This window comes from Coregonus lavaretus, assembly GCF_964263955.1.
Source record: "Coregonus lavaretus genome assembly, chromosome: 8".
Taxonomy (NCBI): Eukaryota; Metazoa; Chordata; class Actinopteri; order Salmoniformes; family Salmonidae; genus Coregonus; species Coregonus lavaretus.
This window is the reverse complement of record NC_139995.1, coordinates 50,153,782-50,166,220: the sequence shown is the minus strand read 5'-3', so window position 1 is coordinate 50,166,220 and position 12,439 is coordinate 50,153,782. Positions and strand designations below refer to the sequence as shown.

Below are 12,439 nucleotides of genomic sequence, written 5' to 3'. Positions count from 1 at the left end.
AGTCCTTTGGCATGGGCCTCGGACTCCCCTCCCTCTGAGATATAATTGGCAACAGCTAACTCCTATAGAACTCTACTAACCAAGCTCATTTCTCTCACGCTCTCTCCAAGTCTTAGTTTTGGAACAGCCCCTAGGTAATGTCATACTGTATAATTGTAGAGAGTTTGTGGGCCAGGACTTATCCTTCTGCCTCAGTTGACACCAGAATTTCAATCCGTCGTAATGACACACTGACTGTACACGTTTGTTTAGAAGTTGAATGACATGGGACACTTAAGTAGCCTATACAACTCTATAGGCTACATACACTGAGTGTACAAAACATTAAGAACACCTGCTTTTTCCATGACATAGACTGACCAGGTGAATCCAGGTGAAAGCTATTATCCCTTATTGATGTCACTTGTTAAATCCACTGTAATCTGTATAGATGAAGGGGAGGAGACAGGTTAAAGAAGGATTTTTAAGCCTTGAGATAATTGAGACATGGATTGTGTATGTGTGCCATTCAGAGGGTGAATTGGCAAGACAAACGATTTAAGTGCCTTTGAATGGGGTATGGTAGTATGTGCCAGGCACACCGGTTTGAGTGTGTCAAGAACTGCAACGCTGCTGGGTTCATGCTCAACAGTTTACTGTGTGTATCAACAATGGTCCACCACCCAAAGGACATCCAGCTAACTTGACACAACGGTGGGAAAGAGAGTCGGGAGATAGAGACAAATCCTGGCCAAATTACAATTTTTTATGAGACAGTTTTATGCCCACCCCACACCTTAGTAGGCAGGCAAAAATAAATTTGCGAATGCATGTCGCTTTAAAATATATTTTTCAATCAAGTGCCTGTCCAAAATAATTTCATTTCGCTAACAAATGTCTGACTGCAGTCTGGAATCGTCAAGTCAGGGCTTTTGTTTGATGAGTAACTTCAAAGAGCTGTAATAGACATAGGCTTGCAAAATCCCGGAAACTTTCCAAAATTCCAATGTTTTCCAGATACCCTGGTTGGAGAATTGCCGGATTTCCTGCTTATTCCCTCCTGATTCCAGGAATTATCCAACCAGGATTTCTGGAAAACCTGGGCATTTTGGAAAAGTTACTGGAATTTTCCAACCCTAACTAGATGGTAAACAAAAACATCAGAAAGGTCAAGGGTCACACCTGTGTCAATCACTGACAGTCACTAGTAACAGTTTGAAAGGCTTGAAATTAGTACAGATTGTGAGACACCAAACCCTTGGAGCTTGAGGAACATTTGTAGTAGCAATGTGGGATTAATAAAAAAAAAACATGGATTGGAAAGTTATTTTATTAGGGGCTTACACTGCCAAAATTCAGATAGACTTATGCCAAAGATGTTAATCATCATACTGCAGTTGCTTGAAAAATGTAATATTGGTTGAGGAAAGCCGACAAGACAACTCTTATTTCAAGTTGTTAACACCATCACATTATAAGCAGTGTTTCCCCTAGGACTTTTTTCAGAAGCAGTGGCACAGTTAGCATAAGGGGGGGGGGGGGCGTGGTAATGGGTGTGGACAATGGTGCGATCCACGACCAAAAAATGTAGAGGCCCTTCTCGGCCGCAGAGACAGCATTTTGCTGTTTTAAAGCTAATTTCATGCAATTATACACATTTTGTCATGGGGCTGAGAGAAATAATTGCAGTTTTAAAGCAAATTTCTTGCAATTCTACATATTTTGTCATGGCTTATGCCATGTTCTTATGCTATCTGAGTGACTCAAACATAACAAAATCAACTGGAGCCCCATGCCATTTTTGATTCTCCACGACTGTTTAATTTTTATTTTGGTGATTGTTAGTTCTCAAAGATGATCTTATAAAAAAATATATTGCTCCATTATCTTTTGTACATACTTTATATCTGGTTTTAGTCGTTTAAGTTTACACTGAAATTGTTTTACCATCCCGAAAATTACTTATTTATATATAACATAAAACATTTATAATTTTTTGGAGTGGCGACAGCTAAATTAATATAGGGGAAACCCTGATAAGAAACTTTCAGCAAGTAAGCAGTAAAGACTGAATAACTTACCAATAATTTTATTTTCACAAATCACCTATTCTAACTCATAAAACATGACCAAAACAAGTTCAGTGGTCATCAACGTGAATCCTACCTGGTAGTGGGCAGGACTTACCTGGTCACTGTCATAGAGTGTCTGGAGTGGACTCCTCCCTGACTTCCCCTGGCCACTGCTCCTTCCACTACCCTGTGCTGAGGCTGAGAAAACACAGATGGGTACACACGTCAAGGTCACCACAGGCAGATGAACTACAGTACACACTCAAGACCATCGGAGTCCATATCTCTGCTGCATTCTGATTTGGTATACACAGTCCATGGAATGCCATTGTAGCAACCCATAAGGTATGGCAGGTTATTACTGATTATCTAATCTAAATGCAAATGTCATGTGAATTTTATGTTGAGCCCAATGCTTGATAAATGAGCTAAATTAACCGCTCTGTCCCAGCCTAGTTGAAACTAGGGCAAAATTTACTTTACATCAGTGCCATCGTTTAGTTTGTGTGTTACTAAAAATGTACAACTTCCTAAGGGGGATAATCATTAACCATGTTAAATGTAAAGGTATGAATGCAACAACAACCAGACACTTTCATACAGCCTAATAACAAAGAAGTCACAAGACAAGTACCATTGAGAATCTCAGGGAAACCAGAGGAGAAACTCGCCAATGGGTTATTTATTATACACTGTACACACTGGTACACACCTGAGGGTCGTTAAACACCAACACACAGGTGCACACCCAAAACGACATCTTATACAACACTACAGGTTGTCATAAAAAAAACACACAGAAGAGAAAGAGAAGAAACCAGGCCTCAAAAAGGACTGTGCATCCATTCAGACTATTACTGTACCTCTTACTGTAGCGCTCCGCTAAACATACAACACAGCAACACTGCAGAAAACAGCATTCCTTTATGGAAGTAGCTGAGGAGGGGGAAAAAGGGGAAAATCCCGAAACCACATGGGTACTGAGGCATAGCAATGAGAGAAAACCAAGAGGGCAGATGGAGAATAAGCAGAGGTAGGAAACCTATGTGACGACTTTAGAGTTCCTTTAAGAAACATGACGTGGTATTTAGACTGTTGTTGTTGTTGTCGTTTCATATGCTGTTGCTCATTTGGTTCCTTGGAAGTTGTGGAAGTTTTTGGTTTCCCATTGGTTCTGGGAACGAAGCCATACGTTTCCTGACCAGTAAAACATAATGTTTTTTAAACGTTCTGAGAACAGAAGTGAAAATTTCACCTGTTCTGGGAACGTTTGTTTTTATGTTGCAGGGAGGTTCTGAGAACGTTATACTCTGGTTCCATTAAAGTTTTCCTGGGAGGTTTTAATAACGTTCTGAGAATGAAAATGATAAGATATTCCAAAAACTCAAAATAACCTAACTTTCACTGAATGTTTCAATAAGACTTGTAATAACACTGCTAGCTTACTTTGGGTAAACTTTTTTAAATACAAATGTATGCACACATGACTGTAAGTCGCTTTGGATAAAAGCGTCTGCTAAATGGCATATTATTATTATTATTATTATTATTATTTATTCCAAGCACAGATATAGGACACATGGAAATTAATTTCCTTAGGCATTAATCATGCAAACGCGTTTCTTTTTTTGTCACACAGCATCTGTGAGATTTGAACCAATAATATTCTGTTTATTATCCATGGAATTGGTCCACTGCGCCACCAGGACAGAGCTAGCAGTTTATCTTTATTTTTATTTATTTATTTTTATCACATACAAAGCTGTTCCTTCTAGTCTATTCAAACAGACCCCAAAGGAAACAAGCAGTCATTAAGAGCAGGTGTGGCCAATTAGTGGGCGCAGCCAACACATCTGAACACACAAGATAGAGGATATAGAGTTTTGATGATGCTGAGAATGGAATGTATATGTTTTTAAATACCATTCTTTGAAGGTTCTCTGAATGTAACTAAAGTTTTCTTGTGGTTTTTAATGGAACATTTTCTTAACGTTCTCTAAACAATTTGAGAACATGACTTTAAATAGAACCATGAGGAAACCTGTAGGAAGTGTTATGCTGAAGTACTGAAATTCCCACAGAAGAAAGTTGTTTCTTAACGTTCTCTGAACTATTTGAGAACATTCCCAATGTCAAGAAATTTGATCATATTACTCCAGTGCTAGCTTCCCTACACTGGCTTCCTGTTAAGGCAAGGGCTGATTTCAAGGTTTTACTGTTAACCTATAAAGCGTTACATGGGCTTGCTCCTACCTATCTTTCCGAGTTGGTCCTGCCGTACATACCAATACGTACGCTACGGTCACAAGACGCAGGCCTCCTAATTGTCCCTAGAATTTCTAAGCAAACAGCGGGAGGCAGGGCTTTCTCCTATAGATCTCAATTTTTATGGAACAGTCTGCCTACCCATGTGAGAGACGCAGACTCGGTCTCAACCTTTAAGTCTTTACTGAAGACTTATCTCTTCAGTAGGTCATATGATTGAGTGTAGTCTGGCCCAGGAGTGTGAAGGTGAACGGAAAGGCTCTGGAGCAACGAACAGCCCTTGCTGTCTCTGCCAGGCCGGTTCCCCTCTCTCCACTGGGATTCTCTGCCTCTAACCCTGTTACAGGGGCTGAGTCACTGGCTTGCTGGTGCTCTTTCATGCCATCCCTAGGAGGGGTGCGTCACTTGAGTGGGTTGAGTTACTGACGTGATCTTCCTGTCTGGGTTGGCGCCCCCCCTTGGTTTGTGCTGTGGTGGAGACCTCTGTGGGCTATACTCGGCCTTGTCTCAGGATTGTAAGTTGGTGGTTGAGGATATCCCTCTAGTGGTGCGGGGGCTGTGCTTTGGCAGAGTGGGTGGGGTTATATCCTTCCTGTTTGGCCCTGTCCGGGGGTTTCTTCGGATGGGGCCACAGTGTCTCCGGACCGCTCCTGTCTCAGCCTCCAGTATTTATGCTGCAGTAGTTTATGTGTCGGGGGGCTGGGGTTAGTTGGTTATACCTGGAGTACTTCTCCTGTCTTATCCAGTGTCCTGTGTGAATTTAAGTATGCTCTCTCTAATTCTCTCGTTCTCTCTTTCTCTCTGAGAACCTGAGCCCTAGGACCATACGTCAGGACTACCGGGCATGATGACACCTTGCTGTCCCCAGTCCGCCTGGCCTTGCTGCTATTCCAGTTTCAACTGTTCTGCCTGCGGTTACGAAACCCCTACCTGTCCCAGACCTGCTGTTTTCAACTCTTAATGATCGGCTATGAAAAGCCAACTGAGAGACCTGAGCCCTAGGACCATACGTCGGGACTACCGGCCGTGGTGACTCCTTGCTGTCCCCAGTCCGCCTGGCCTTGCTGCTATTCCAGTTTCAACTGTTCTGCCTGCGGTTATGGAACCCCTACCTGTCCCAGACCTGCTGTTTCCAAATCTTAATGATCGGCTATGAAAAGCCAACTGAGATTTATTCCTGATTATTATTTGACCATGCTTGTCACTTATGAACATTTTTTGAACATCTTGGCATGGTTCTGTTATAATCTCCACCCGGCACAGCCAGAAGAGGACTGGCCACCCCTCATAGCCTGGTTCCTCTCTAGGTTTCTTCCTAGGTTTTGGCCTTTCTAGGGAGTTTTTCCTAGCCACCGTGCTTCTACACCTGCATTACTAGCTGTTTGGGGTTTTAGGCTGGGTTTCTGTACAGCACTTCGAGATATTAGCTGATGTAAGAAGGGCTATATAAAATAAAATTGATTGAAATTGATTGAAACCAGTTGGAGAACGTTCCTAGAACATTACCAAAATTGAAACGAAATGTAACCATGTTTGAACTTTTAGGAAGCATTCTGTTGAAGTAATGAAATACCAAGAAATAAAGTTATTTTGTCAAGTCTCTTAAATGTGCTGAGAATGTTCCAAAGCCAAGCAACTATCCTGCACCGTTCCCAGAAAGTTGTGGGAAGGTTATATGCAAAATAACCACAGGACAACCACGCTCTCACCAAGCTCTAAGAAACATATGGTTCTCAGAACGTTATGTGCTAGCTGGGAAGAGACAAAGAGTCCCAGATATGGTCCCTCTAGGCAGGGGAGGGGTAGGTGCAGCCAGACAGGGCATGGCTGAGATCATGGTCTGCATTTCGGTACCATCAAGCATGACTTCAAAACCCTACATAATGAATGGCATAGAACACCAAATGTGTTCCTTTAAGGGAATGTACAAGAATGGCGCAGTCAGCTACTGAGATGCTTATGATTTAAACTTAAATTAATTAGCAAGAATTATAAAATGCAACATAGAACAATTTCAAATATTTTACTGAGTTACAGTTCATAGAAGGAAATCAATCAATTGGAATACATTCATTAGGCCATAATCTATGGATTTCACATGACTGGGCAGGGGTGCAGCCATGGGTTGGTCTGGGAGGGCATAGGCCCACCCACTGGGGAGCCAGGCCCACCCACTGGTGAGCCAGGCCGAGCCAATCATAATGAGTTTTTCCCCACAAAAGGGCTTTATTGAAAGACAGAAATACACCAACGTTGGAGGTGGCTTATGGTAGAGAAATTAACATTCAATTATCTGCCAACAGCTCTGTTGGACATTCCTGCAGTCAGCATGCCAATTGCACACTTCCTCTAAAAAAACTTGACATCTGTGGCATTGTGTTGTGTGACAGAACTGCACATTTTAGAGTGGCCTTTTATTGTCCCCAGCACAAGGTGCACTTGTGTAATGATCATGCTGTTTAATCAGCTTCTTGATATGCCACACTCGTCATGTGGATGGATTATCTTGGCAAAGGAGAAATGCTCACTAACAGGGATGTAAACAAATGCGTGCACAAACTTTGAGAGAAATAAGGTTTTTGTGCGTATGGAACATTTCTGGGATCTTTTATTTCAGCTCGTGAAAAATGGGACCAACACTTTATATGTTGCGTTCATATTTTTGTTCAGTATAATTAAATACTTTCAGAGGGAAGGAACTTCAATAACTAATCTTGGTTCTGTCAGATCCAGACAAATCCTACATTACAAGGTATTTTTCTTTTCTTTTGGCCCATCCATATTACAAGGTCTTGTTGAAATGGACAGATTCCACCATTGTTCTGCGACTGGGCAAAACAGACTGATGTGTCACTATCGCGCCACACACACACACACACACACACACACACACACATACAGAGTACAAGATCAAACAAGAGAACAACACCACCAACTCATGCACCCTACGGTACACCAGTCTGGTGGAGAGATCGACTGAAGAGCCAGCTACTGATTGCACAAGGTCTTCCTATGTACCAAACTGACCTCTAAAATGAAACGTTATCATACTAGTCACTAGTGCTTGATTCAACCAGTATTGCATGTGTAGTCTACTCACTGCACACCCGAGATCCGTCAGCACAAGAGGACATCAACATTCAGAAAATATGTTTACACAGTCATCCCATATGTTCCTATATGTTCTGCTCATTTGGCAAATGCAAGACAGTTAATGTTTATGTTAAGTTTAAGGGGCATTGCAAACAGCGGAAGCACATACTGTAACCAGGCCATACGATCTAGCAGTATGAAGGCCATCTGGTGTGGTCTGTATCCTTGCATAGGCTTCACAATAGAAAATTCCCAAATTCAATAATTTTCCCAGCTCGTTAGGCAGGTACACCTGCTTTCAGTTGCTTTTAATATATTTTCCCCTGCTTTAAATGACCTGCACTGTTCCTGTCAATATGACTGGTACTAACTCAGTCCTGTTAAGACTGTAAAAGCAGTCAGTCTCACGTTCAAATGCAAAGAGTTTCAACTCTAGAGTAACGCTATACAGAGGTGCTTCTCAAACCTGCCATGTTTCAACTCTAGAGTAACGCTATACGGAGGCATTTAAGCCTTGTTCACACTGCAGGCCTTAATGCTCAAATCAGTTTTCTTTTAAAAATCAGTTTTGGAATACTCACTGTCCAAACAGCAAGTTAGAAGTGACTAACGCTAGTTGTCATAGTAACCATGGGTGTGGCGCAGTGGTGTAGGCTGATTGGTGGTGGTGCTCCTGTTTACGATCACTCAAAAGTTATGTAGCAAGCTATGGTGACAACAATGCCTGCCATGGATGCAGTGGTGTAAAAATACTTGAAAGTACTACTTAAGTAGGTCTTTGGGGTATCTGTACTTTACTACTTTTACTTCACTACATTCCTAAAGGAAATTAAGTACTTTTTCCTCCATACATTTTCCCTGACACAAAAAGTACTCGCCACATTTTGAATGCTTAGCAGGACAGGAAAATTGTCTAATTCACACTTATCAAGAGAACATCCATGGTCATCCCTACTGCCTCTGATCTGGCGGACATACTAAACACACATGCTTCATTTGTAAATTATGTTTGAGTATTGGAGCATGTGCCTGGCTATCGGCAGGTAGCCTGGTGGAAGTGGCAGGTAGCCTGACGGGTAGGAGCATTGGGCCAGTAACCGAAAGGTTACTGGATCGAATCCCCGAGCTGACAAGGTAAAAGTCTGTCATTCTGCCCCTGAGCAAGGCAGCTAACCCACAGTTCCCCGGATTCAGAGGGGTTGGGTTAAATGCGGAAAACGCATTAAGTTGTACAACTGACTAGGTATCCCCCTATCTAAAAATAAATGATGCTGTCTGGTTTGCTTTATGTAAGGAATTTGAAATTATTTAATACTTAAGTATATTTTTGCAATTCAATTTACTTTAGACTTTTACTCAAGTAGTATTTTACTGGGTGACTTTCACTTTTACTTGAGTCATTTTCTATTAAGGTATCTTTACTTTTACTCAAGTATGACAATTGGATACTTTTTCCACCACTGCATGGATGTTTCCCAGTTGCTTTGACTGTTCAAAATCATACTGTAAGAACACTTAAAGCCTCAAAGGATAAGATAATCCTACTTTCAGAATGAGTCCTTTTTGGCTAGCCACAGCAGTCAGTTAGCTAGGTAGCTGTTTGGCTAGCCTTCTAGCACATTCACTAATTTGTTTGTTAACTTAACAATTAACACGATATTTAGATACCATATGTTCTTCTCAAACTGTCAACAGAATAGCTAGCAAGCAACAAGATATACCAAATAAGTCTAAATACCACTTGAGGGCAGTGGCGGCTCCTGAAAAAATTCTCAGGAGGGGCAATTTTTCTGATGATTTAGGTGACCTACACACGTGCACGAGTCCGTGCACGCGATTCCAGATATCTTTACCTCTGAATAAACTGCCTTTATTATACCATATCCACCCTGTCCAAAGTCTCTACTTGGTCTCAGTTCTCCAGTAAACTTGTGATTATCAACAGTACACAACGGTAACAAACAATTGGGGGAACTCACGGGGCAGATAGTAACCACTTAAAAGGAAGCGATTCCCAAACCTTCCATAACAAAGCCATCACCTACAGAGAGATGAACTTGGAGAAGAGTCCCCTAAGTAAGCTTGTCCTGGGCCTCTGTTCACAAACACAAACAGACCCCACACAGCCCCAGGACAACAACAACAACAACAACAACAACACAATTAGACCCAACCAAATCATGAGAAAACAAAAAGAGAATTACTTGACACATTGGAAAGAACAAACAAAAAAACAGAGCAAACTAGAATGCTATTTGGCCCTAAACAGAGAGTACACAGTGGCAGAATACCTGACCACTGTGACTGACCCAAACTTAATGAAAGCTTTGACTATGTACAGACTCAGTGACCATAGCCTTGCTATTGAGAAAGGCCGCCGTAGGCAGACCTGGCTCTCAAGAGAAGACAGGCTATGTGCACACTGCCCACAAAATGAGGTGGAAACTGAGCTGCACTTCCTAACCTCCTGCCAAATGTATGACCATATTAGAGACACATATTTCCCTCAGATTACAGCGATCCACAAAGAATTCGAAAACAAACCCAATTTTGATAAACTCCCTTATCTACTGGGTGAAAAACCACAGTGTGCCATCACAGCTGCAAGATTTGTGACCTGTTGCCACAAGAAAAGGGCAACCAGTGAAGAACAAACACCATTGTAAATACAACCCATATTTATGTTTATTTATTTTCCCATTTGTACTTTAACTATTTGCACATTGTAACAACACTGTATATATACATAATATGACATTTGAAATGTCTTTATTCTTTTGAAACTTCTGAGTGTAATGTTTACTGTTAATATTTATTGTTTATTTCACTTTTGTTTACTATCTACTTCCCTTGCTTTGGCAATGTTAACACACGTTTCCCATGCCAATAAAGCCCTTAAATTGAATTGAATTGATAGTAAGGTCGCAATGACACAGAAAGCAGTTCAATGTCGGGGTACAGAGTCGCTCTCTTACCAGGATCGCGGTCCGCTCTGACCAGGGTGAAGGTGGCCGGCTCCACTTCTCTGTCCGGGACTCATCCAGCCAAGTCTCCCAGCTGTATTGGGATTCAGCTGCCAGCAGCGTTTTCATTATTTAGTCCGTTCGTAGCGGGTATGTACACGATCAACAAGATCAGTCCAAAACCAACCACTGGAAATCCATGGTTGGCAGAATGTTTGTAAACTAAGTCTACAAATTAAAAACATAAAATAACGCCGCACTGCAGGTCGCAACAGAGACGCTTCTAGCCGCCATTGTCTTAGTTACGTTCAACGTTACGTCACGTATGACGAAAGCGCGTAAGTGCAAGCCCACAGACACCCATAGAGAATGTATTGAAAGCTTTGAAATGTGAAAAAAATAGATTTTACATGACAGGCTATGAGAGACTTCTGGGCGATTTTCAACTTGACTGAAATCGCCCCAAAAACGGGCGGGGCCATTTGAACCACGACTTTAGCCTGATTTGACATTTAGTGGCTGGCAGATCAGACGTGAACACTGATAACTGCTGTTGCCGTGATATAATTGATTAGAAAAAAAATCCCTTCCTTTTCCCGTTTGGCAGTGCGTCGCCCATATCGCCCTATTGAACAAGCCGTCCCTGCTTGAGGGCAAATAAATCAGATTTGACCGTTCAGACAAGTCGCATGGCCAGGAATCAGATTTCTATCTGTTTTCATACCACCTATGGTGGTTTGAAATGTGGCTTGAAATATCTGATTCCATGTGCTTTTTGGCTGTTAAAACTGCCAGAAAAAGAACAGATTAGAATCAGATATGCAAAAAAATGGATTTGAGTCACTTCAAACTGCCAATGGGTTTTAGAGACCTGGCTTATATGATATGATGCAAACCTTGTCATACTGGCTGTATTTCTGCCTCCTTGAACAGTAATCACAAAAATTATAACATTCAAAATGGGTGAATCTTTCCTGTAAGTGGCATCTGTATGTAGACCCAACGCTAGCCTTGATTCCACGCTTGGGAGTATGGTACTGCGACACTAACCCAACGCAAATGACTATGCAATTTACCCGTTTTAAGAGCAAACTTTATGAGCCTTGCTTTAACTTTCACATAACAGTTATTGGAAGGCAGTTATTGCATGAGTCAGGGTATGATTTCATGGCGACTGTTGTGTTTATTCTGGAGAAATGTATTTTGGACAAGATAAACCCACAAGGCCCCAAGGATTTCTCAAAGGACTTTTTACCTCAGCAGTTCTGTAAACAAGCAACTCAACATGCTGTAGACGGATTAACCCAAAAGGCATACATTCAGAGAGAGGGAGGAAAGTGACACCTAACTGCTGTGTGAATTAACTTAAACACACACACACACACACACACAGACACACAGACAGACAGACAGAAGAGGAAGGGCTGGGTGCATCAAGAATTCCACAGAGTAAGACTTTCCTCTAGACAAGCAACAAGGATCGGGGAGAGTTAAGAATAAAAAATATAGATGTTTTATTGTCCCATACACCGGATAGGTGCAGTGAAATGTGTTTTTTTACAGGGTATGCCATAGTAGTACAGTGCCCCTGGAGCAAATTAATATGTCAAATGAGATTTAGCGTAAAAAATAGCTAAGGACAATGTTAGTCTTGTTAGCATTCATGCTATCACATCGAATAGCCCGGCTCTGATAGCAACCATAATCTCACCCGAGCCCAATCCAATCAAATGCCATCACAATATTTACAACACAGTTGAACTCCAAGCTCTATAAATACCCATCAGGTTAAGTATCATTATATCCAATTAGTCTCACATATATAAGCAAACACAATTTCTTAATTGTGTAATCAATAAGGGCAATAATTATACTATTATTGTGGGGGCGATAGCATGGCATTGGTTGAAGCTCAATGTTACATCTCCCTACCATCATATTTAAGCCAATATGACACCAATTCGCAAATCAACTTGGGAGGTACACAACGCATCAGGTTGTGAGCTGTCCGGCCATAAACGAGAACCACATACCGGATTTTTAACAGGGTCGTTAGCAATTTAGTTT

The 12,439-nt window shown here is 41.5% G+C and overlaps 1 protein-coding gene across 1 annotated transcript in view; it reads right to left on the bottom strand.

The window, feature by feature from the left end:
* The window catches only part of LOC311133216 (carbohydrate sulfotransferase 11-like), a 33,135-nt gene that overhangs the window by 6,047 nt on the left and 14,649 nt on the right, over positions 1-12,439 (bottom strand). Inside the window, exon 2 of the mRNA XM_084166703.1 lies at positions 2,167-2,249. Within this exon, the coding sequence (XP_084022829.1) occupies positions 2,167-2,249 (83 nt within the window). The remainder of the gene's footprint in view (positions 1-2,166; positions 2,250-12,439) is intronic.